This window comes from Nesoenas mayeri (genome assembly GCF_963082525.1).
Source record: "Nesoenas mayeri genome assembly, chromosome: 1".
NCBI lineage: Eukaryota > Metazoa > Chordata > Aves > Columbiformes > Columbidae > Nesoenas > Nesoenas mayeri.
Window position 1 is genome coordinate 158,552,594 of NC_137541.1, and position 27,154 is coordinate 158,579,747.

The following is a 27,154-nucleotide window of genomic DNA, read 5'->3' on the forward strand; positions in this document are numbered from 1 at the left end:
ATGAGCTGCAGGAGCTGCAGCATCTCTGTGAATGCAGGGAACCGTACTGGTGAGAGCTGCTGGGAAAGGTGTCAGAGCCATAATGCTGCCCTTCACCCTGTCTGCAAGTGTGGGAAGCATGGGGTGACCCACCGATAAATAACTATTTACATTCAGTTCTCAAGCCAAGAATGAGCTGGCTTCTCTCTTTACACTGTTTACACATAATTTAGTATCTTAAGGGAATACAAAGTGCATAACTGTTCAGAGCTTTATTTTGAAAAATGTGAAGGTCTTCAGTATTCCGTGGTAAAAATGAGCAGTTCTGCGGGTCATTCTTTGTGGGGAGATAATAAGAGGTACTGAGGATTGCCCAAAAGTGGGACTGCTCCAACATGCCACTAGCAAACCTAAGATTTATTGCTGAAATTAATGCAAAATGCTGGGTTCTCTGTGCTTTGGTAGGTCTAACTCTGAAGCTGCCCAACAGTCGAGTTCCTCAGACAGTTTAGGTGCCTCTAAGATGTTGGCTTTAATGCCATCAGTAGTTTAAAGTTTAAATATTTAAAAGGAAAATAGAGGGCAAAAGTCAAAATGGTTGAGAAATCAATGTAATCTCTTAAACACTGAAGTCAGTCTATGCTGTCTGGAAAAAATGCCTCTGCAGTGTCTTCTGTGTAGGGTTTCTTCAAGAGGTGATACTTCTACACTCTGGAAAGGAGAGAGAGACAGAGATAAGTGAGGAGAGGAGGGGAAAAACACCACTAACCAACTACAGGTTTCTTGGTTTGTTTTGTTTGGGATTTTGTTTGTTTGATTTGTTTTGTTCTGTTTTTATTTTATTTTTTTTCCCCAAGGCTTAACTAACAGGTGGGAGTGAGCTGCTCAAACTGATATTCCCCGTACTATAAAAAACTAGCAGTACGAGGCGTGTCTGCTGGAAAGACCAGCAAGTGGAAACAATCAATGAGTTGTTATAGTCTCTATTGCTAATGCCTTGGTATTTCTGCTCACACGAGTTGTGTAAGGGAAATTACCAGCAACTTTAATGACTGGGGTATCTGCATGTGCCCTGAAATTGGTGTGTTTGCACTTTTTGGATGTTACTTGTTTTTTAGGAGAATATATTCTTGAATTACCTACATAATACTACTTCTGTCTGTATTGTGAACGTAGTGGTCCATGGCACTGAAAAATCAGGTTTACTGGTTTTAATCATTTTTGCAAGTGGCTTTATTTAGTACTGTCAAACACCATAGTGTTGCTGTCAGCTCTTTTCATCTGTTATGAACTATGGACTGAATAATGGTATTGGCAAACATATTTTTCTTATAGAGATCTATTATGGGCACATTTCATTTACAAGCAGAGATTTCAAAGTTCACATCTTGTACTTGGCTTTATCTTAATGATAATGAACTTGCTCATGTGGTTTTTATGGGAAATGCTGACATCCACTATGTGGGCACGGGGCCTTTATCTGCAACGATGCAAGCTCAGCCTTCGAGCCTGTCCCCTGAGCCAAGCAAGCCCCGCAGAACACTGCTTGAAGGGCTACCAGGGGTACTGAACGTGCTGTGAGCAGCTGGAAGTGACTTCAGGGCTGTAAGCAGCCATCTGCTCTTGCTGACCTCAGGCAGACTCCTCCTGTGCTTCCAGGGCTTCCTAGGTTAATCATCAGGTTATGGGAATGTCTGCTAATGTGGATCACTCCATTGGGCCATGCAGTCGGCCCTCATTAAGTCTGAACTATGGGAAGTTTGCCTGTTTTCAGGACCTGACATTCACCTCTGGCAAGGCATCTTGAGTCAATTCCTTACTCTTGACTTGCCTTTAAGGTAACATCCCTGAGAGTGAATTGAAACAGGATTCGTCTTCTGCGGGTGGTAGAGTGGTCTGCCACCACCTTGAGTGATGTGTGGTGAGCAGTTTTTCCTAATAACTTCCTTGCACCATGAAAAGTCCCATTTAACAAATAGAAAATATACTTATCCTGAACAATACTGTGTTTGTGTGTAATGATTTGTTTCGAGCTGTATTTTTCCAATGTCTTCCAGTGGAAGGAATGTTGCTTAGTAGTTTCCACTAACTTGTGTTTCGTTTTTTTCCCTCTGCAGCTGCAAAAAGTAAAGGCAAGTCGGTAAGTGTTGTTTTCTCTTATAAAAATTTGCTATACTGATATACATTGTTCAGGTAACTTTAGCAGTGCACAAAAAAAAAAAAAAATCATCCTATAAACACACTTTAAAGTATAAAATAATGAGTTTTTGGCCAACACACGCAAAGCAGCCTGGTAGCTTATTAAATCCCAGGTAGTGTTAGTGTGCTCACCACCCAGATAATATATCTGAAGAGCCTCTGCTGACTGAGCAGACATGGGTAGGGAGGAGAAGAGTCCCTGGAGCCCATCCTCCGAGTGGCTGAGTTGTCACCATCCACCAGCTCTTCCTTAGGAGTGTCCTACCTTTCAGTGTTCTTCCTCTTGAATCTTTAAACTGTTAATGACACCTGTCTCAGCAACCCTATCTCTGCCTTTGCTTTTCTTATCTCACAAAGTTTTACTCAGCAGACTTTCCCCAGAGGTTTCTCACAGCTCAGTGGCTTCCTCAGGGGTCAAAGTCACAGAAAGCTGTGCAGTGTCATGGTATCAGACCCATGCCTGGCATCCCTGGGGCCGGTTACGGAGACCATTATGAAACACAACCTTCAGGTTACCTCTTCAGTGGTGGATCCAGTGCTTTCTGGCCTATAGGGATCACAACAGGAGATGTTTCAGTAGATGTGTATGCATGCACATTTATAATGCACCAGAGATTTAAGAGGACAGTGTAGTACAAAACAACGGTATAGGCTGTATAGTTTCAAGATGTAACTGTATATTCTCTTCTTGCTTGTATCATCTTGGAAAAATAGGAGGTCTGTTACCTTGAGAAAGACCCTGTAGCTTTCTCCTGCATGCCCCTGTTCATGCTGAGCCATGGCTGTGACATGCACCTCTCCATCAGCTCAGGGGCAGCTATTCAAAACCCACTTGTGGTGGCTGTGCTGGTATGTGAATGCAGGACATCTCTGCCGGGCACTTAAGTGCTAGTGGCTTAAATCAAACCCAGCCTCTGTGGAAGTTTGTTACCTCCCCAGATCAGGGCATGACACTGCTTAAGCAATAAGGTGTCAGGCAGTGTGTCAGCCTCATGCTGGGGAGGGGAGTTTGAGAACCCCAAGAAGGACAAAAAGGTTTTAGTGAGGTTTTGTGACCTTCTGGAAGGGATGGGTCCTGCCAGGACCCACTGTTCCTTTTCTCTCTGCAGGCAGGCCAGACATGGGGAAGGCCATCTCCTGCTGCAGATGGGGACATCCTCTCCTCTCCAGCAGGTTATACCAAATAACACCAGCAGAAAACAGCTGCACAGCATGGCTTCCTGGTTTAGGGCCTGACCCAAGGACTGCTGAAATCAAAACCTTTTGGGTATATCTATGGGTGCTGAGCCAAACCTTCACAGTGTGCTTCCCCATCCACCTCCTCAGGAGCACAAATATTTGTGTGTCTTATTGATAGACAGGGCTGGGTGGCATTCTTTATCAATTCTAGCCTAACAAAAGCGGTTGTCCAAGGTGGATCTAGTCATGTAGAGCTCCTGCTACCTTCAACTGAGAGAAGTAGGCACCTTCAAGTGAATTTTACCTAATTTGGGGATACATGTGGATGGTCTTCCTTTGGAGACACCTCTTTCTGCCCATGGAGGATGTGATAAATCAAGTGACAAGCTTCTATTTATGCCTCTAGTTTCTGTTGCTCTAAAGCTAGATGATACCTACCTCTGCTGAAGTCTGGTTCTTTCAGTGAAGCCTGCTTATCAAACCATGGTGACATGCACACTATATGACTGGTTCAGCTGATAACAAAGATCAGTGCTGTTCATGCCGCTTGCACATGTGCGTGCCCAAGTTGGACTAAGTTTGCAATACTTCCGCCACTCTTATTTCAATTTCTCTTGTGGTATTCACAAAAAGATTGTAACACACAAGTCTCAAAGTATTGCATTGTTCATTAAGGCTTTCTCCAGAGTTTTTGCCGGAGATATGGGCTGTCTAATTTACTCATGTCAGGCAGAAGTTTCCCACATAAAGTTTCTTTCCTTTTGATCTGCAGAGTTACCTTTTTTCCTGTTTCACATGAAATACAGATTGGTTTGATTTGTCAAGCTTTACAACGTAAAGAGAGCCAATGCCATTTTTTCTTTTCCATGCTTAAGTTTAATAACTGTTTTAATTTGGGGATGTTCTGAGGCTTATAAAAAAATTCTGCAACTTGCAGAATTCCATAAAAAGGTAAAAAGGGAGAATTATGTTCAACTTGAATTCCTAGTAATATAAGTAGAAATTATATCATGTATTCATCCACTAGGAAAACTAGGTGATCAGAAATTAATTTTCCAATTCTACCAATTATGCCAGGTTTGTACCTGATTTGTGCTTTTTCTCTTTGTTGCAATGGCAAGACCCATGTGACAAGCTGTGTAATGGTGACTATGGAGATGCCTGTCACAGCAGGTGAAGGCTCAATAAATCTGTCAATTAGTGCCATGACATTTTAGGTTAGGAGAAAAGTCTGTTCATTCAGCAAGTCAGAAGAAATGAAGGATTCTTTATCAAGCAGCGTTTTTCTAAGGATAGGGAGATTCCCCAAGCGATTTGTTTGAATAAAATGTTTAAATGTTTGTTTGTCTTAATTGGAGGTATTTAAAAGTAGATCCAGCTTCTAACTTTGGTGTGCTGGACTTTTTGTTGGCTTTGGGTTTTGATTTTTTTTCAAGAACGTTGGCTTTTTGCATTTTTGGATACCAGTCAAGATAGCTCCAAGGGCTGGAGGCTCAAGACCTCTAATGTGCATAAAATAATGACCAAAGGGCAAATATAGCATTGCCAACCTTCTGCAAAGGGCAGATGAGAAGTCTGTAGAGCTCTAGGGGCAAGAGGGTCAGGTGAGAATTGACTCTCAGTTCAAGTAAACCAGCATCATTCCACAGAAGCTCCTGCAGCCTTCTCACCCCTGAGTACCTACCTGCTCCTGCTGAGCCTGTAGGGAGCTTGCTCAAGCTGCACGTTGCAGTGAGTGATGTTGGTCTGTGTTGCACAGCTGTGTCTGGGCTCACGCTGTTTGTCTTTTCCCTCCAGCCTAGCTGTTTTGGCTACCCCTTGAGCATTTTCTTCATCGTTGTCAATGAGTTCTGTGAGCGGTTCTCCTACTATGGCATGCGAGGTATGTCCCATGCCCTGTATCTCCTCGTGCTGACCATTACTTACCCAGCCCTGACTTTTGTTTTGTAACCCGTTGTTTTGTTCTTCTTCCTACAGCGGTGCTCGTTTTGTATTTCAAATATTTCCTGCAATGGAATGACAACTTGTCCACAGCCATCTACCACACATTTGTTGCTCTGTGCTACTTGACACCGATCCTTGGAGCGCTCATTGCGGACTCTTGGCTGGGAAAGTTTAAGTGAGTGCTTCCTCAGAGACCAACCCAAAATCATAAAACCTCATCTGAGATCAGTGTTACTTAAACCATCTCCTAATACAGCAGCTCAGAACAACAGCTTCAGAGATGGTGTTGGATGTTCCAGGATTGTTTATGGTTTTACTCCAAAGCTCGAGGTTTCAAGTGTTTTTGCTCAGACCTGAAAGTGCACTGCAAGTTAACAAATGTTACGGTTCTGCTAATCAGTAAAGGGTAGTATCTTGATTTCGAAGCATGCTGTGTGTTTTTGCTCTCATCTGGACAAAATGTAAGCTAATGTAAGGAAAGTATTCATCAAGCTCTGAAAATAAAGATACTGAGGGTTATAACTGCATTGGATTGAATATTTACCTATTGCAGGTAGCCAATGAAAGAGTGAAATACTGTGTTATTTGGTATTAACTGAGACTTACAATATATGCTAAAATATTCTGTGATTTCGGTATTGACTTGACAGCTCAGTGGGAGATTTTACTGAGTTGCAAGTTGTTTGTGTTTGTTTGGTTTTGGTTTTTTAATGATGAATTCTGAGTTTTTATCTGTGTGCTAGTTGCTTAGAAAAGTACTGCTGGATGAAGTGCTTTGAAATGTAACCAAATTATTGCCAACAGCCTGATCTCACTCTCCTTTGCTGACGTTGTGACTCTAATAGAGTTTACTTTGCCAGAAAAAAAGCACCATAAAGATTTTATGGAGGGTTATGAGTCAGGAATGCTAGCTGACTTGTCAAAGGTCTCCTAGAGATTAGAGATGAAGCTGTTTGCGTGGTTGGTTGGCTGGAGGCTACACCATCATCTTCTTCCACTGTTTTGACAACCGCTGGGAGACCAGGGCTGCAACCACTGTCAAAACTGGAATTTTAAGCTTGACAAGAAAAAAACTAAAGTGGTTTTGGAAAAAAAAAAAAAAAAGAAGTGCTGGGTTTAATGTGCAAATGCCATAAAACTCAGCCAGGTGCTATGAAAACAATCTATTGTAAGAGGAGGTTGCTCAAGCACTGTTAAACACTCTTACAGGAGAGTACTTACACAGTCCACGTACATCATGCAATGTCTGCCAAGGAGCAGGCTGGGACCTGCTCATGTATTTTTAGATGTAAACTTCTTGGAGAAAACAGTACAGAAATCATAATTATTTTCTTAATCTCTGCAGTGCCAATTGTAAGTGTTGGCTTTACAACATGCTTATGAGCCTTGCAAATAAAGAGCAGGAGTTTCTCTTCTGGTCAGCTCAGGTTTAACTTCCATTGGAAACTTTCTCTCGAGTTGTTAAGCAACTGAGGTAACTGTATGGAAGTGCTATTTAAAATAACATATTCTTAAAATTATTATTATCTAATAAATAGCAGATTCACCTTGCACAGCTTTTTACCCAGCTACAGGAAAAAACATTTTTAAGTTAGAAACACCTTGTTCTAAGGTGAGAAGAACTTGGTCAGTGGTGTGAGCAATGCTACCTCTGTGCCTCTTATATCAGGGTGCTCCAAGCTTGCTGTGAGGACCTCTTGCCTTCCTTAAACAGATCCAGGTTGTCCTAGGTCCCTGAGCCTCACCCTTCACTGGGTTTGGGACTGCTTCTGCTGCAAAATGGAGTTTTAAATAATTTCACATCGCTGCAACCTATTTCTCCTCCTTTTCTACCAAAGCAGAGGCCTGGATCTGTGCCTATCAAATGGAGCCTCAACAAAAGAAGCAGATGAGCATGGGTTAAACTATAGTCATGAACTTAAGTTCAAAAAAAGTTAGAATGTTCTTCCACACAGCAAAGAGGAATTGGACCCTAAAGGCATGATATTTCTCACTCCACTCTGAGTTTAAAGATATTGGTAAACTTGCATCTGGGTTGTTTGCAACAGTGTTTCTGGGGGAGTTTGCATGTTTATTAATAAAATAGATTTTCTTTTCCTCCTCCTTGCAGCTAAAATAGAAAAGAACATATAGAATATTTTAGTAATATTAAAATCAGTGTAAACAGCATACTTCAGTATTGTAGGGTAGTCCATTTGAACTCTACCATGTACCAAATATGATAATGGCATTCTCACGTTGGTTAGTAAAAAGGCAACCACTGAAGATATTTAAAATCTGCCATGACCTGGTGATATCTACAGAATCTATTTCTCATCTTTCCTTGCTTAATTAAAGGCAGCTAGCTAAAATAATAATGACTAAAAACCAAACAAGCAAACAAAGGAAAAACACACACACACAAAAAGCCCACAAACAAACAAAACCCCCAACAGAATAGAAATACTGTGACAGAGATATGTGGACAGATTTTTTTTTTTTGCAGTAGCTTGTGATAAGTTCAGTCTTTAATTTGTCTTATCTGTTAATCGTACTTATTTACTAAGCATCTTTCATATGAGCAAAAGTTTGAATTATCTGTGTGCGTATGTATAGCTGTGTCATTGTGCTAACATATCTAAAAATGTATCTTCTCCATTTATAACAGGACCATTGTCTACCTATCCATTGTCTACACGATTGGGCAGGCAGTCATGTCTGTGAGCTCCATAAATGAGCTGACGGATCACAACCATGATGGCTCTCCTGATAGTATATCAGTGCACATGTGAGTTGCCTTCTAGATGGGTTTTTTCTAGGTTGATGAGGAGTGGACAACTTATGCCTTAAATTTATGCTACTTGAATTTCAACTGTCTTGTAATCAGTTTCTTACATATGCTTTAAGTAAGAAAGTAAAGTGATTTTTCTTCTTCCCCCCCCCCCCCCCCTGCTTTTTTGCTTTTCTGCTTTGACCCAGTGCTCTGTCCGTGATTGGTTTGATCCTCATTGCACTTGGTACCGGTGGGATCAAACCCTGTGTGTCAGCATTTGGTGGAGATCAGTTTGAAGAGGATCAGGTAACAATGTCTTACAGATTTTAAATCATACATATGTTCTTACTAATGTTTGACTGCTGTAGTACTCTAATAATACACATATTTAGATATGTGCGTTACTGCAGTGTTTCCTGAGCAGCTGAAGAAGGAGCTATAGAGAACTTTTTGTCTAGAACAGTGCAAACAGAGCTGCTGATAGTTCAATCTGTGCTGATGATGTGGTTCTGGCGAAGCCTTTCTAAACATCTTTTTTGATTTTACTGTAGGAAAAACAAAGAAGCAGATTCTTTTCCATCTTTTATTTGTCCATTAATGCTGGAAGTCTCCTGTCTACCATAATCACCCCAATTCTCAGAGGTAAGGCCACACATTTCTTTATAAAATATTTACGCATTAATAAAGGATGAGTGTTGGGTTTGCCATTCAGTTAGGTTTGCATTAACATTTTGGCTCCCTCTGTTCTTTGACATCTCGTGGCAAATAGTTTTCAAGGGGTTTTTTGTATGTCATCCAGGTTTTTGCAGGTCAAAACCAAGCCAATTTGAGGTCTGAATTGCCTTCAGATATAGCACGTCTGACCCTAAAGAAACACATTGAAGCCATCAACTTTTGTGCCTAACTCAGGTTTTAATTCCATGGAGACACAAATATGGCACCTCTTCCAATGCCTTTAAAACCATCACACAAGAAAGAGTGGCACTCTTTGGTGGGAAGGAGAGAGGGAAATAGCCCTCTAGTCTGAAAGTGGTGACTATTCTGGTGTATCCATGCAAAGTACAGAAGCATCTGTGCACATGCAAAGACATTTATCCATGTGACAAAAGAGATTTTGTTTTTAGTTGTTAAAGGAGAAAGTTATTTTCTGCTTACAATGAATAGTGTGATCCTAAACAAAAAGCCAACAATTCACTGATCCATATGTGTATGGATTTTCATGGCAAGCTTACACAGACAGTGCTGCATGGATGTGCTTGGCGGGAGTTGGAGGAAGGCTGTTTTCCTCAAAAGAAATAAAACAGCATGTGAGTTCCAGGATAACCTTAAAGCATTGAGCTGAAATTCTGGCTTTTGGACTTCTTGACTGTGTAGAAGCATTTTAGATGTTTGCTTAATGCAAATTCTGTCCTTTTCCAAAAGTGGAAGGAGTTATGTCTAAGGCACAACACGCATTTCACTTCCATGCTGATACAGGGTGAAAACTACATTGGAAAAATGGACAAATTCAGCTGATGAAAGTGATACCACTACATCCTGTAAAGATTTAATTAAAAGGCTAATACAACTAAATCAAAACATTAATTAGCCGCAAGCTAATACATATATAAATATTCCAAATCAAACTTTCTAATTCTCCTGTTACAAGAGGTATGGTGAAAAAAGGTAATAATTTTATTTAGTGTTTTACTTTCCTCTGTTAGTAGCTATGTCCACACTCTGAGCATCATTTCAGGATATGTGCATGAAGTTTATAAAATGAAATCACTGACTACTATTGGGAGTTTTTAGCTTCCTAGCTTCTTTAACAAGCTGCACTTATGTTACTTACATCTTAGTTTATAAACTTGTCACACAACTTTTGTAATCTAATTCATTTTACACCAAGAACATCCATTTGAGCATTCTAGCAGGATTCTTCTTTCCTTGGTGTAAAACTGAATGTAAACCTCATATAAAGAGAGGCTGAGAGAGCTGGGACTGTTCAGCCTGGAGCAGAGAAGGCTCAGGGAGATCTCATCAATGTATATAAATACCTGAATGGAGCATGCAAAGAAGATGGAGCCAGGCTCTGCTCAGTGCCCAGGGACAGGACCAGAGGCAACGGGCACAAGCTGAAGCACAGGAGGTTCCCTCTGAGCATCAGGGAACACTTTCTCTGTAGGTGTGACCAATCACTGGCACAGGTTGCCCAGGGAGGTTGTATCTCCATCCTTGGAGATGATACTCAAAATCTGTCTGGACATGGTCCTGTGCCTACTGGCTCTGGGGGCCCCTGCTTGACCAGTGGGGTTGGTCCAGATGACCTCCAGAGGTTCCTTCCACCTCAACCATCCTGTGATTTTTTTTACTTATTTATTTTTTAATTTTTGAAAAATACACAATTCCCCCTTTCAATAATGAAAAGTAAGTTGAATAAAGATCATCTGCTCTCTCAATAACTTTCGACAGATTTTTTTTTCCTCTAGTCAACAATGAATGCAAACAACAGAAACGTTATGTAAAATACTGGCAGCACTGACTGGGACTTTTATCTGTTATTTTGTACTTCAGCTCAAGAGTGTGGCATTCACAGCAAACAGAGATGTTACCCACTAGCTTTTGGGGTTCCTGCTGCCCTCATGGCTGTCTCCTTGAGTAAGTGGAACTGTTTCTGTCTTGTTGCTTCAGTTACAGATGCCGTTAGATTATAATGATTTCAAATAATGAGGAAGAGGTAGAGATCTCCAGGTATCAACCTCTATCAATACCAGACTGTTTCTGCAATTTTTTACTTGAACTTTTTTCTTGGGAAGGGGTATGGGTGGGATTAACCTGAAGCACTTGTTTTTACAGAAGAGTCTGATTTACCAGTAGAGACTGGGGGTGGGGAGACACACAAATATACCATTGAATTCTGTATATCATCTAACTTACTGTCTTTATTTCTTGGACTACTGGGGTTTATAATTAAGATATTTTGAATGTAGTGTGAGAACTCCAAGAAAATGAGGGCTTTGGAAACTATCTGTAGTTCAGGTTAGCAAACTGTATAAGGTAATTGCCCCTAAAGAAGTGCTATACTGGTCTGTCAGGATTTCTCACACACCTACATTTTTACTAGCTGTGCTATGGGTCGCTCCCTGAGCCTTTCTGTTGCACCACGATGACCAAGAAACTGTGGGCTGTCAGTATGTACCACATGCCCCCTGTGGTTCTGGTTTCTCATAGTCCTGATCAGAAGCCCACACAGGGTGGGCCTCCAGCTATATGACCCATCTTACCTGTACACCCAACCCAGAGGAGACGGTGGCTATGAGGTTTGCCTGTGTCTTGCCCTGCACGTGGGAGGGTGAGGCTGGGGAACGTGCCCGGGTGTGGAAGCTGAGGACACCTCGGCGAGTCCCGCAGTTCAGGCAGAGCCTCACGTGTCCCTGCGTGATGTGAGCTGCAGCATCCTGGAATCCCGCAAAGGAATCCATGAAGCAGTTTTAATCTGGTGCAGCAAGGCCAGAGCTGAGGTCCTCAGTGGTCCTTGTTTGGACCATCCCTCAATTAAGTTAATATCCTACTGAGGACTTAGCCTACGAGTTTCCAGATCTAGTCCTTTGCTTTAAGTATAGCAATCTACTGATACTAATTTGATTTCTCTTACTGTATAACAATGTGCCAATAGGCACATTCATTGTTGCCTTTGAGGGTTATTTCTACTCTGACAAAACTCCTTGACTGTTATGGTTTCCATATCAAATTACTTGCCATGATTTCCTATTAATCCTGAGTTGCTTTCCATTTGTGTATTGTAGTTGTGTTCATAATTGGGAGCAAGATGTACAAGAAAGTTAGACCTCAAGGCAATATAATGATTAAAGTTTTCAAATGCATTGGAGTAAGTATTATTTTTATTACTAAAAACTCTTACAGCAATTTTAAAAACTGTTTAGTGTACTTGCCTGAATCAGAAATCTGTCATAATATGAGAACTTTAGAAAGTTTAAAATTTTTTTTCTTACAGAGGGCTTCTTACTGACACCTCCAGATTTACAGGCTGCCTTTGTATTTATCTGTATCTTGGTTTATATCTGAATTTATACACAAAGGAAACAAAGCAAGGTGTCAATGATGCACAAAAGCTTATCTTAACTCCTGGGAATCATTCCTTCCTCATTTGTGTACCTTTATGCAGCTCTGCAGGAAGAGACAAACATGCATTGACCTGAGTCAGGAGCAGAGCTACTAGTATCTCTTGTCAGCAAAAAATGCATCGCTTATTATTGTTATTTACAATGAAGAGTTATGTTGAGCCCCACTGTATTAGGGAGGTCAGAGGGATTACATGTCAGTGCAAGCATGCAAGGAAAGGAGCTAAATCTGTGTGAATAGCACTGAATGCCCCAACATGGCAGTGTCTTCTCAACTTTAAGATCAGGGGATTTTTTTCATTTATGGGCTTTTTCATTCTCTGTCAACTTGTTATAGCCCAGACCTTTGCTTGTCTTGTGAGCACTGTCAAAACCAAATCCCTATAGGCGACTTTGGCCATCACTTAAAGTGCTTTGCATAAGGCCCAGCTCAGCCTTGCTTGTTATTCTATGCAGAAAGTCTTGGTAGTTCTTCAGGACTACATTGGTGTATATTCAGTGTCAGGGTATGAGGAATATCTACAAGATGCAGTTTCTCATAGTGAAATATACTCTTACAGCCATTCAGCTCTGAAAACCTGTGCCTGTGACATTCTTCTCTTTATTATTGTACATAAGTTAGTCTGAAGCAGGCAGGTCTTCAAGTTCCTAACAGCAAGCCACACTGAGACAGGCTACTCTGAGCTGTTTGGTTCACCTAATCCCAGGTGGACACTCAGTTGGATATGCAGTGTGAGTCCTTACATGCAATATTCCTTTAGATGCCTCAAGCAGTTAAGTTACCTTTAGCAACCTCTAAAGCAGGAGTGTCATCTTTAATGCCAAAACAGCTTATAGCATTACAAATATTTGTTAATGCCATTAAACACAATTCTCTTCCTTCTCAGTTTGCCATCAAAAACCGGTTTCGGCATCGCAGCAAGGAGTTCCCCAAGAGAGAGCACTGGCTAGACTGGGCAAGTGAGAAGTATGACGTAAGTATGACTCCTGTGCTGTGACATCCCCAACCATCAGCTTCTGTCTGCTCTGATCCATTGCCTCAAGTGCTGGGCAAATAGTTTTGGGCCTCTCAGTCACTTAGAAGCTAATGGTCTGGCCCAATCTCAGTGCTCCCCTAGGACTGCAGGTTACCACCCCAACTCCTGTGGGAGAAAGCAGAGCTGTGTCTGGGCTGATGCTCTGTGTGATCATAGGTTGCCTGGGGAAATTCGAGGGAGATAAAGACTATTTCCCTTGTTGAACAAATACAAGCACTTAGTAGTTTCAGAATTAGTGTAAAATAGCCAGCATTATCCCTTTCAGCTTCTTGTTTCTCCCAGCAAACCAGCTTCAGAATCAACTTCAAACAGAAATATGCAAGTTTAATGACTGCCGAAGGTAAAAATGGACATGGTGTTGACTGGCATGGTTAATGCCCAGGGCCTTAACACTTGTCTGAGAATCAAACTACAGAATTATGCTTAAGAATTTCAGCTTATGTGGATAAACACTGCATCCTCCTGGACTCAGTACAAGCTCCTTACCACGACTCTGAAAGCCTTGTGTTCCCAGCCATGTCCCCTACTTCATATCCGCCCTGCTGTGTCATCAATGGCAACACAAACCTTAGCCTCTCACCTTTATTTTCCTTCTGCCTATATGTATTTTTTGTGTGTGAAATGCATTCCTCAGTCACCTGTTGTTCAAATGCCTTCTTCCTAGAAAAATAAAGCAGCACTAAGGTGCTGAATCTCATGCTGCCAGCAGTATACATGCCAAGAGGTGCAGGTTTCCCTGATACCAATGTCACCTTTAATCAGCAGCCCTTCCCACAGGACAGACCTTGTGCTTTTTAACAGAAATCAGTGAAGTGTCTACAACATACAAAGTTCAGGACATGGGTAAACATTATATGATGTGTCTTTACCTGTTGCTGTGCTGCAAATAGCAGCCTGCAGCTGTCTTTTTTTTTTTTTTTGACTAATTTCTCTTGTGTAATTCTCATTTGCTGCAGAAACGACTGATTGTTCAAACTAAAATGGTGTTGAAGGTGCTTTTCCTTTACATCCCTCTCCCCATGTTCTGGGCGCTTTTTGACCAGCAGGTAACGTAGAAATCGTTTGGCTTGGCAATTACAGCTGTACCACTTCACTCCCTGTACTCTGAGGTCACCAGACATAAAAGGCACCTATGGAAAGGTGTAAAATAATTCTAAGCAAACTCTTTAATCTGATTCTAATGTGAAGGGATAGTTTTTCCAAGTCATGGTAGTATGGGATGTTCTGCAAACAGGGGGAAGTCAGTTTATCTGGACATGCCCAGGACCAGTTCAGTGACTGAGGCCTCTCCAAATCTTGTATCTGCCAGGACTTGGAGGATGAAACAGCAATTCAAAGCTTTCTTAGTTCTAACTCTTCTGCCACTCTCAGTTGTGAGATGCAGTGTAGAGTCCTAGTGTAAATGCTCTGGAGAATCAGGGCTGAAATGAGCTTGGATGCCAGTTTGCTTAATCACTCAAACTTGTTATAAATACTTCACACCTTCAAGCATTTGTATAAGCCTATAATCCCTCTTGACTTGGACTGAGTGCTCAGGACTCACGAAAGCAAGCTTTCAGAGTTAAGTATTGAACTACAAGTTTAGGAGAGTGTCTGAGAGAACCAGGGACCGAAAGCTTTATCCAAGGCAAAGTGGACGAAGTTTGGTCCAGGTTGCCTGGATGGGTGCTGCTTTAGTCTTGTACCAGTGAGCTGCAAGCAGCAGCGTGACCACAGGCAACCCCGCTGTGAAATTCAGCACGAAATACTTATTCCATGAACAATAACTGTCACATCTCCCAGGGGTACATCACGGGTGGTTAAAGGTGAGCCACAGATGCAGCGATGCACATTCCCGTCTCACCCTGGGCTTAGGCTTAACATCAGCCCCGCTGGACCCAGCTCTAGGCACGTTTTCTGGGCAGAGGGCTCAAAGCAGGTCCAGCCCTGGCTTTGGCAGCTCACTGCTGGGCTGTGTGAAGGACAGATGGACATGCCAGTGGCATGGGGTGCTCAGGCAGGTGGCACAAAGGCACTTGGGTGGCTTCTATGGAAAGCACACGGCAATGCTCTGTGCAGGATGTTCCTGTCACATCTAATCTCTACATCTAAATTATTTACCGCTCTATTTCACGCAAACAGTAAATAAAGCAAAATGGGCCGCGAGGATCACTTTGTTCAAGTCTTTACATTGCAGAGTGAAAATATTCCTGTAGCAAGCTAGCTTTATTTATTTATTATTATTTTTTTTAATTGAATTGCATGTCTTTCTCAACACTTATGAAAACAATTGAAGATGAACTTTGGAAGACTGATTTATTGTGGCATTTAACTTTTTTTTCTTTTGTTAAGGGGTCAAGATGGACACTGCAAGCCACAAATATGGATGGGAATTTTGTAGGTTACTTTTTATTACTTCTTTTCTTAATGAACATTTACTTTTCAGATCAGTTTTATTTGTCATAATACTAAAACCTATTTATTTTTTCTTTAACAGGGAGCTATTCAGATTCAGCCAGACCAAATGCAGGTACAGTAATCTCCTGCCTGCCTATTTTAAGTACTTTCCAAGGATTATGTAAATCTCAAGTGCCATTAAATTAAAAAAATTACTTTGAAAGAGACTTAATTTTTTTCCCTTCTTCATCTTCAACAGACTGTGAATCCAATCCTTATTATTGTAATGGTCCCAATTGTAGATGCTGTGATTTACCCTTTAATCAAGAAATGCAAGATCAATTTCACGTAAGTTGATGTACTTGCCTGACTTCAACAGAGGCTCATTTTAGTATTTTCTTTAACCTGCTTTTCCAGATATCATAATGTAACAAAACCAGGCATTCAGCTAAGGAGAAAATAGTAGTGTGCTTAAAATGGCGTTAACATCTTAAATTAAAATTTTAAAAAGATACTCTAAATGGTATGTACAGACACCACAGACTAGAGCAAAAGGATCTAACAGTAAAGTAACAACGTTTTCCAGTTAAGGCCAAAATCTTTTGATTGCAGGAGAGATGCTGTTTATTGTTTTACACTTCCCCTATGTCTAGCCCCTCTTCCTCCCAAAGTATAAATAGAAATACAACATACATCCATAGCATGTGTCATGTTTTGGTCTTAAAACTACCTGAGATGTGTTCCCTCCTCAGTCCCAGCAAGGAGTCTGGCTAACTAGATAATTCTAGGTGTAGCTTCGGAGGACATTGCATGTTATTTTCAATGTGGGTGATGAAGTGGCTAGCACTTCCAAGTTGGAGAGCCTGAAAAGAATACAGTTCTTAAACTTTTATAGGGCCAAGATGAAATGCTGCTTTTCTGTCTAGTTATGAAAAACTGGAAGCATGTGCTGTGTTGGAAACACTATCATCCATTTGTGGACACTCTACAGCTGACAAATGATGCCATAAATAAAATAACTACCTTAGCTTTACTCTTACAGATACCTGTATGTCAGTTGAGATGTCTACTAATTCAACATAGTTCCCTGACCTCTTTTTTTGTGCAATATCATTTTGATTTAAGCATAGCAATATAGACACAAGTTGTTACCCTTTTTAAAAAGGCTTAACTTGTTTTTTCATTGTTTTAAATTTAACAACCACACTGAATTGTGGTTGTGGTTTTGTTTGGTTGGTTGGGTTTGTTTCTATTTGGTGGTTTGTTTTTTCTTTTTTCCTTCCTGCACATCAAACTTGTCCAGAAACCTAATAATGATGTTTGTTCAGTGTTTGAGCCCAGCAGATGCAGAGTAACAGGTTATGATGCTGCAGGAAAGATATATTTCCCAATAGCATAAATATGAATGGAGGCAGCTAGTTTAGCAGAACGCTTTCTGTAACAACATCAGCCCTTCAGATGTTGATAATGTGCTAGTTGTAGCCATTTGAGTTTCCCACCGTGGAATGAAAACAACTAACAGTTGAAGTTTTGAATTCATACCTGTCTTCCAACTCACGTGTGTGTTTTGTTGCTGTACTAGGCCCCTGCGGAAGATAACTGTTGGTATGGTCCTGGCGTCTTTGGCTTTTGTTGCTGCTGCCCTTGTGCAAGTACAAATAGATGTAAGTTCAGCCACATGCAAATACTTATTAATACTATTAATACTTAGTTATTAATAAAGAACAAAGCCTGTTTAAGGTGAAAATGAGCCAAGACTCCTAAATTTGGAACAAAGCATATGAGCATAGAAGTGGAGGGAAAATATTATGCTGATTGCACTATTGCAATAAACATTAATAAAAGTAACTTGCAATGAACACCACCCTGTAAAAACATCTCATCTGCCACTAGCATAAATCACACAGTAAAGCTAACCTTGGGTATTTAGCTTTTAATCTCAGTTAAAAACAAAGATTTGTTTGGCCTACCAGGGAGCTGCTTTCTATCTCTGATCCCTTCTGATATTTAGACTGGAAGTGAAGTGACAGGCCACAGTCTGGGAACCAACATCACAGCATGAACAAAGATGACACCTGTTTAAGGCAGGATTCATCATACCTCACTTTCCTTGCCCCAAAGGAAGGTGTCATGCCTGAACAAGATATAGGTTTCCCTTGTCACTGGGGAGTCAGCAACACCTCTGGGAGGTGATCCATTGCATCCCAAGAGCTGAATAGCTATCCAGAGGTGCCGACCTGGTTTCATGCGCTATCAAAGTGAGATGTTCAACTCTAATTTTAGTTAGGAATGAGGACTTCTCTCCTTAATCATAGAATAGTTTGGGTTGGAAGGGACCTTCAAAGGTCATCTAGTCCAACCCCCTGCAATGAGCAGGGACATCTGCAACTAGATCAGGTTGCTCAGAGCCCCATCCAGCCTGGTCTGGAATGTCTCCAGGGATGGGGCATCTACCACCTCTCTGGGCAACTTGTCCTAGTGTTTCACCACCCTCAGTGTAAAAAATTTCTTCCTTCATGGTTTAAATCTACCTCTTTTAGTTTAAACCCATTACCTCTTGTCCTATCACAACAGGCCCTGCTAAAAAGTCTGTCCCCATCTTTCTTATAGGCTCATTTTGATTACTGAAAGGCCACAATAATGTCTCCCTGGAGCCTTCTCTTCTCCAGGCTGAACAACCCCAACTCTCTCAGCCTGTCCTCACAGCAGAGCTGTTCCAGCCCTCTGATCATTTCTGTGGCCTCCTCTGGCCCCTCTCCAACAGCTCCATGTCTTTCCTGTACTGAGGGCTCCAGAGCTGGACACAGGACTCCAGGTGGGGCCTCACCAGAGTGGAGCAGAGGGGCAGAATCACCTCCCTTGACCTACTGGCCATGCTCTTTAATGGCTGGGTCTGGCAGCGAAATGAGTCTTATATTAATAAAACTGCTTCCTCTTGAAGTTGAAAGTAAAGGATCTGGCCTTCAGCTGGTACAAACACATCCAGGCTGTGTCCCTGAATGCCCTGTTCAGAAGGCCAGAGCTGTGCACATACACTTACTGCCATTGAGCAGGAGAATCATAAAAACTGGTTACTTCCCAGACTGCTGCACAAGAACCTCCTGCAGAAAGGTTAAGATGGATCTGTGTTTGTGGGATGTACATAAAGAGACCAGTAACAAAATCCCATTATTAACATTTCATCCCTTTGGCGTTTATAATCATCAGGCAAATGCTAATCTTCCTCATGAGATAAGATCGCAGTAATTATAGTACTTTTTTCCATTATGACTTAAGATAGGGCACTGATAATACTTTATTTCTGTCCTACAGAAAACTCTTCCAGTTTTCCCTGCAGCTGGGCAATCCCAAATCAAAGTAATAAATCTAGGAAATGATCGTGCAACAGTTCAGTTTGAACCTCAGCTGAAGACTGTGAATTTAACATCTATGGAATATGTAAGTAAGGGGAGATGGGGAATAGCAAGTTAAAAAGAGGTTCTATTGGAGTAAGTCAAAGTGTTTCTTAACTGATGTTTCAAAATTGATTATTTTCTAGTTTTTCTTTTTTAATCTATTAATCTTAAAGATTTTTTTGTTTTGTTTTGTGGCATGAGTTGTTACTGAAAACACAGTGAAGAAACAGTAACTATTTCAATAGTCTAAGTAATACTAGTTTGTTTTGGCAAGAGTTGTTTTTAAGAAACTTAATCGTGATTTGAACTAAGTGAAAACTTCACTCTTGCTAAAAAGGTGTGATTTATTTTATTTTATTTAACAGCGAGAACACTCCTTCCTTCAAAAAAAGTCCATTTAACTCTAGTAAATCACTGTACTTACTAATATAACCATGGTGCATATGTGAACATGAGGGATGTAAAATGCTCCACACTCTGCTATAGACATTTTATAATCTAGATGTTTTGGATTATAAAATCCTTTTTATAATCCCATAAAATGAGTTATTTTAGTACTACATTAACATGTTTATTGATGTTCTATGTATTTTATGCTAATGAAATATATTTAGAACATTTAAATCATGTCCTGGTAATAGTCTCTCCTGTTATGCTGAAACCATAAAGATTCGGCTTGCATTTGCATCTCTTAGGAGGCCTTGCTATTTGGGAAATGCTACATCTTAAGTTATGCTAGTTCTGCCTCTGTAGCTAAACAAAATTGTACTTGGTGTTGGTGGTAAGCCTGATTTATCTGGAGCAGGAGATACACAGGAAAATAACAGCTATTCCATAATGCTTGCAGGAAGCTCATGTTACTTTGAAGCTTGTGTAACAAAAGAAATCAATAAAAAAGAATAATCAAATGAAATTAGTGCTTGATATAGAAAACATAACAAAAATGAAAGTTTGGAGATACTCGCAATGCCTAGCACTTCAGAAGTAACATATGTGTAACTTTCTGATCCCCACCCCAGGGTCCATAAGACTCCCTCAAAGGTGTAGACAAATAACAAATACATTGTTGCATGGAAATTTTTAGTAATTCATTTGTCTTTGTAGACGGACTACATGACATTTGAGACTTCTCAGCTCCAATCATTAAACGTAATTTCTGGAAATAACAGTACAATGAAACCTATCAACTTGCCAGGAGGACAGCGTCACACCATTGAAATTAAAAATACTGAGTCGGGCATCATTGCTGAATGGGTAAGCCTGCTTGACGCCCAAGACATACATTAATGTCTTGGCAACTATGCACATGGAGTGTGTGAAGCTGAGAGGACATGCTCCAGGCTGTTTTTTTCGTGTTGTCTTGTTTTCTGTCTCTCCAACTCTTTGTAGTACCAGTGGGACTGGTGAACTGTAGAGAGCAGGGCAGGAAGCCCACGGAGGGTGGAAACATGGGCAGGTAGACTGGGCAGAATACAGAGAAATTGTCCAAGCAGCTGGGGATCAAGTTAGGAAAGCTGAAGTCCAAACAGAATTAAATCTGGCTGGAGATATCAATGGCAACAAGATAAAGCTTCTATAGACATGTTGGTGATAGAAGGAAGAGCACGGAAAATGTAGGCCCTCTCTGGAAAGAAACATGAGACCTGGTTACCTGGAATATGGAGAAGGTACTGAATGACTTTTTTTGCCTCACTCTTCACTACCAAGTGCTCCAGCCACACCAACCAAATTGCAGAAGGCAAAGGCAGGGATTGAGAGAATGAAGAACTCCTCACTGTAGAGGATCAAGTTGGAGGCCATCTAAGGAACATGAAGGTGCACAAGTCCATGGGACCTGATGAGATGCACCTGTAGGTCCTGAGGGAAGTAGCAGATGAAGTTGATAAGCCACTATCCATCATACTTGAGAAGTCATTGCAGGCTGGTGAAGTTACCACTGACTAGGAAAGGGGAAATGTAGCCCTCGTTTTTAAAAAGGGGGAAAAGGAAGACCCAGGAAACTACAGGCCAGTAAGCTTCACTTCTGTGCCCAGCAAGGTCATGAAACAGATACTCTTGGACACTATGCCAAGGTACATGGAAAATAAGGAGATGACTGGTGGCAACAAACATAGCTTCATTAAGGGCAAATTGTGCCTGACAAATTTGGTGGCCTTCTACCATAGAGTTAATGTGTTGATGGATAAGAGTAGAGCAACTGACATCATCTACCTGGACTTGTGCAAAGTATTTGACACTGTCCTGCATGACATCCTTGTCTCTACATTGGAGATGTGGATTTGAGAGGTGGACCACTCAGCGGATAAGGAATTGACTGGATGGTTGCACCAAAGAGGTGCAAGTGAAGACCAGTGACAGTGGCAACAAGTGGTGTTCCTCAGGGGTTGGTATTGGGATCAGTGCTGTTTAATATCTTTCTTGGTAACATGGACAACAGGACTGAGGGCACCTCAGCATATTTGCCGATGAGCCCAAGCTGTGTGATGTGGTTGATACACTGGAGGGAAGGGATGTCATCCATAAGGACCTTGACAGGCTTGAGAGGTGGGACCATGTAAACCTCATGAAGCTCAACAAGGCCGAGTACAAGGTCCTGCACATGGGTTGGGGAAATCTCCAGTATCAATATAGACTGGAGGATGAAGGGATTAAGAACAGCTTTGTGAAGGACTTAGGAATATTGGTGGATGAAAAACTGGACATGAGCCAGCAAGTTGTGCTTGCAGCCCAGAAGGCCAAGCATATCCTGGGCTGCATAACAAGAAGTGTGGCCAGCAGGTCGAGGGAAGTGATTCTCCCCCTCTGCTCTGCTCTCATGAGACCCTGCTTGGAGTACTGTGTTCAGCTCTGGGCTTCCTAGCATAAGGACATGGACTTATTAAAGCAAGTCTAGAGAAGGGCCATGAAGACAATCAGAGGGCAGGAGCAACTCTCCTACGAGGACAGGCCGAGAGAGTTGGGTTTCTTCATACTGGAGAAGACTGTGGGGAGACATTATAGAAGCCTTCCAGTACCTAAAGGCAACCTACAGGAAGGCTGGAAAGAGACTTTTTAGAAGGGTGTGTAGTGATAGGACAAGGGGTAATGGCTTTAAACTGAAAGAGGGTAGGTTTAGATCAGATAAAAGGAAGAAATTCTTCCCCATGAGGGTGGTGAGGCACTGGAATAGGCTGCTCAGAGAGGCTGTGGGTGCCCCATCCCTGGAAGTGTTCAAGGTCAAGTTGGATGGGGCTTTGAGCAACCTGGTCTAGTTGGAGATGTCCCTGCCCATGGCAGAGGGGATTGGAACTAGATGATCTTTAATGGTCCTTTCCCATTCAATCCATCCTATGATGTGGTGTGGTTTGTTGTTTTGTTTGGTTTGGTTTTTTGTTTTGTTTGTTTATTTGATTAAAAAAAGGTAAAAAAAAATACCAACTTGGTATTTAACTTGACAATTACCCTTTCACCAAAACTTAAATGTGTGGTTATACAATATTTTCTAGTAGATATGTATCCTAGTAGGATCCTAAAAGGGAAGGTCTGGAGTCTTGTTCTGAAGCATCTGTTAATTCTCACTGTGATGTAATAGTGCACATTGAAGTTGCTCACTGATACCAATGAAGTATCTTGATAATGGTCTCTTCCACCAGCTGGATGACAGTGTCACATCAAAACCAGAAGAAGGAAGTAATCTTATCAGGTAGAGTTTGTTTTCCTCCTAAATTTTGGCAGTAGTGTGACTGTCTCTTCAGTCTGTCTCTTGGGTGGACTCCTCTTGCTTAACATGGTTTGCTGTGCTGTAGGATCTCTCCACTTGCTGGACACTTCCCTTGATGTTTAGGGGATATAGGAACTTGCGGGGTATAACTTATCTAAACTATCTTGCATATCTGCTTTGGGTATAATTCAGCTAAAATTGGAAGTATATGTTTTGCTGCATTGTCTAGACTTTTTCGTTCATTGACAACCAGCCCGGATTGCATGTCTATACCCCATTTTTAATCTTGGGTAAGAAGTGTTATACTGCTTCTCTGCTGTTCCTCTACATCTTCCATTTGCAGATGCATTTATTGGTGGTTGTAGTAAAGGCTTGCTTTTGACATTTTCCTAAGCAAGCCGTGGGCTGATGTGGGTCTAGTTTGCTTTTTGCATTAGATACACTTCAAGAGATTTGGAGTTCTTTCAAAAATGTTAACTGGCAAAAATGAAAGGGGAAGACCTGATGCTTGTTGTGCTGCCAGTATAGTATTACAAGTGAAACCTGTATTCTTTGACTTATGCATATTTTTTTTTTAGTATTTAATCACTCTTGCATTTTAAAGGTTCATAAACAACTTGCCTTATACTATCAATGTCACTATGGGTGACACTTCTTTTGGAACACTGATGACTCTTTCTGCCAGTAATTACACCCTCTTAGCAGGAGGAAGGTAAGCTATCCTAATCTGACCACTTAAAGATGTACTTGTCCTTGAGAAAAGGACATAGAACTCTCTTATTTTATATAATACCCACAAATGTCTATACCTATGGTCTGAACTGTGCTTTTTTTTTTTTTCTTTCAGAAAAGAGAACATAATGGCTATTATAAATTCAAACACTTGTTCAGTTACTTCAAACAAATTTGGATTTGGTAGTGCCTATACAATTGTAATTAATGGGGTGAGTTGCCAGTGCTGTTGGATGGGCAGTGTAGAATTACTTTTCATGTCAGTATTTTCTTTAATTAAAAAAACACTTGCAGAATTCTCTCTCTTGCCCTTAATTGCACATATGGTGTGCAATGCAGGTGTGTTAAACAGAACACAAAGCTATTGTTAACTATAATGATGGGTATGATAATAACATAATGCAAGAATTCATGTTCATCATTAATGGCCTTAAATCTTCAGCCATTTTTGACACTAAGGATTTGCATGAAGTCTGCTGTAAAGTAACTACTACTTCATAACTAGGTATGCAGTGCTTCATATATAATATTTATCTTTATCAAGAACTTTGTGTATAGATGATTATAGAGTTGATATAGAACTGTTTAGAGTGCCTTTAGTGTGCAGACTCTTTATCACCGTTCCTAATGTGCTATTTTAATTTCTAGTGTACTGGAAGCACACTTGATGTAATATATTCTGAAGATATCCCACCCAATACAGTCCATATGGCTTGGCAGATCCCTCAGTATTTTCTTCTTACATGTGGAGAAGTAGTCTTCTCTGTCACTGGACTGGAGTTTTCATACTCACAGGTAGGTTTTGCCCTTCAGAACTCTCATTGTTTTAAGAATCCTGGTACAAAGAAAGATCTGTCGTCTATTGTTTTGAAGTTGTGGTTCTGTATTCTGGCTTTGTTTGAACAATTATGTCCTCCGGAGCTCCCTAGCAGGACTATAGGCTGATGCAGGTCGGCCTTGTTTCACCAGCATTCATTTTTTTCCATGAAGCTAAGACGAATTAGATAATTTGAAAATTTGACTGCCAGTCCTCAAATCTCCTCATGTGTAACTTTCCATTGAAAATAGCTGGAACTGTCCTGCTGCTATAAAACCAAATGGGAGAGCCCTCAAATATAAAATGAACAAGGACTGCCACCTTATCTCCACACCAATTTCCTCCATACAGCTTTTAGCAGCAGTTTCATTATGCACTCGTAATTCCTTTGTCTCCAATTTATTAGCTGTGTGTCTACAAACTGCAGTGATGGAAATGTTGTTAAGATGTGGCTTGCTAGACTATGATGAACTCAATTTAGCCATGTGTGCCTGAGATGTAAAATGTGCCTGTTAGTTACACAGTGTGTACAAAGTCAAAGGTGTTATAGTTCCCATTAATCTCTTCTTCTTCAGAGCTTTTTCCATGCCTATTTAGTTCTCTAGCAATTTTAAATTAAAATATGTATACATATCCTTCTCCCCCAAAAGAATCAGCATTTGTTATAATGTAAAGAATGCAGTAAACATCAGAAAATAAGTGATAGCAGTGTCTGACTAAAACATCAGTGTCTTACTTCTATTCTGTAGGCCCCATCTAACATGAAGGCAGTGCTGCAGGCAGGATGGCTGCTGACTGTGGCTGTTGGTAACATAATCGTCCTTATTGTGGCTGGAGCATCCAAACTCAGTGAGCCGGTAAGCACACAAGCAATCAGCATGCTATTATATTGCAGCTCTAATCCAGGGGGAGTCACATCTGGTAATCCTCAACCACCACTTTTGAATATCAGCATTATGCCGGATTTGCATTCATAATTGGCATTCATGAGGTTGCTGTTAGATAAAAGAGTGTACCAGACAGTTGTAGAACTAGTGCTTGACTGAATAATCTCATTAGAGTATATAAGTAATGGAGTTATGAATCTTTATAACCTATTTGGATTAAAACTAATCTTGACGGCTGTGACAACAGGGTGGTAACTTGTCTCCTTGAGCCTCCTCTAAAGTTTCTGTTGGACTTCTTTCCCCAGTACTTCCCCAACATATGTGTGTATGTATGTGTAAACACATGAAACTTTGAAGTGCTTTTAAAAATACTTTCTCAACAAAGGTTTCTACCACTTTTATCTGCTGTTTGTCACTCTCTAACTTTTGCTCTGCCAGGTTCCTTCCCTTGCAAGCAGCAGTTCCTAGCATCTCTACAATAAATTGCTTCTCATGGTCTGGAAAGGCTGTAAGCTCCTGGGCCAGAATTCTAGACTAATAGGATTAAAACCTACCAAAAATCTGTTCACTGCTAATGATGCTGCACCTGCATACCTCAGCACTGCCACAGCCCTTCTTCTGGCTCCATGGGTTTCAAACCTCATCCTTTGAAACATGAAAGTTCTGGTTCTCCCTAATGAATCAAAAGGGATACCTGAGAGAGGGAAGAGCCTGTCTTTGAAAGAGGTCTAGCAGTCCTGGTTTCAGCTAAATTAACCAGAAAAAAAAGGCACGAAGTGGAGCTGTTGAGACTTTTCGGGCAGGGGTAGCACTTGAAATTAGAGTTCCTGGTCTTCCTCTCTGCCCAGATTTGCAGTCAGTAGAAACATTTTATTGCTGATAAGTGGAAGCCAAGATCACTGCCAGCCTGGTTTAAAATGGGATTACCTGACCAAAAGGAGGGGCTGAGTTTCCTTTTCAGTCTTTTAGTCCACTCCCATGCTTCCAGGAAAAGGGTATTGTAGAACTTCTCAGCATTCACAGAACTCTTGTTTCTTCAGAACTGCAGAAATTACCTCAATTCTGAGTTGCTTTAATATTTATTATGTACATCTAATACTTAGTCCTTTAAGTCATATGATATTTGTTATGTATGCTCAGTTTCACCTTCTGAATTACCTACATTTCTTGCAAAGGGTAAAATTGTGTAATTCTTCTGAGGAACAAATACTGATGGATACATGATACTTTTTTTTTCTTTTTTGGCAGTGGGCAGAGTATGTGCTGTTTGCTGCCTTGCTGTTGGCAGTCAGCATCATTTTTGCTGTCATGGCTTATTTTTATACCTACACTGATCCAAATGAGGTTGAAGCCCAGCTCGATGAGGAAGAAAAGAAACAAGGCAAAAAGGATCCAGATGTCTATGAAAAGGAGGGTGAAAGTGTCTCTCGGATGTGAAAGGTGTATTCAAGGAGTGTTTGTAAATTATGGTATCCCATTAACTATCCCTACAGTAAGAGGAATCAGGGTATCGGTAATACCACAGAATAAATCTCTCATGGGAGAGGTCAAGAGAAACTGTTTTACCTTAAAAATGCAGCCTCTCTTGGGAAGAAAGAGGGAAAGATAAGTCTTTCTCCTGCTGAATGTGATATCCTGAAGAAACTCCAGCACAATTTGCACTCTTAATGTACCTCAAACTTAAATACCATAGCGTTTAAAATACTGAAATTGCACTTGGCACTATTAGACCCTGTGAAAAGATGTATTTTTATACTGCATTTCAATTTTATATTGTGAAAGAAACACATATTGCTAAGAAATAGTAATTGAAGCCAAGCTGTCTGCATGACCCCTCTAGCCTCACTGTTACTTGAAAGCAGCAGGTCACATGTGCCTTAAATTCTTTTGTACTTCCTTATGGATAATGGGAGCAAAGTTCTGGCGTTGCTCAGACTAAAATGCTGTCCGTGCTCCATGTTCACTGTAATATAATGCTTTATGTGCCTGTTAACTACCATTTAACTACTGTTATGTTCTTAATTAAATATGCTAAT

General features: G+C 40.8%; 1 protein-coding gene across 1 annotated transcript; it reads left to right on the top strand.

The window, feature by feature from the left end:
- Positions 1–26,555, top strand: SLC15A1 (solute carrier family 15 member 1; the record flags this gene model as incomplete). Its single annotated transcript, XM_080363750.1, has 23 exons — positions 1–49; positions 2,097–2,119; positions 5,155–5,239; positions 5,335–5,476; positions 7,949–8,068; positions 8,260–8,359; positions 8,605–8,695; positions 10,607–10,690; positions 11,839–11,921; positions 13,062–13,148; positions 14,168–14,257; positions 15,543–15,587; positions 15,688–15,720; positions 15,847–15,935; positions 17,170–17,251; positions 18,900–19,025; positions 20,087–20,236; positions 22,615–22,664; positions 23,287–23,394; positions 23,530–23,626; positions 24,063–24,209; positions 24,981–25,088; positions 26,367–26,555. 23 exons carry the CDS (start codon positions 1–3, stop codon positions 26,553–26,555), a joined length of 2,178 nt encoding a protein of 725 aa, XP_080219876.1.
- Positions 26,556–27,154: the final 599 nt, after the last annotated feature.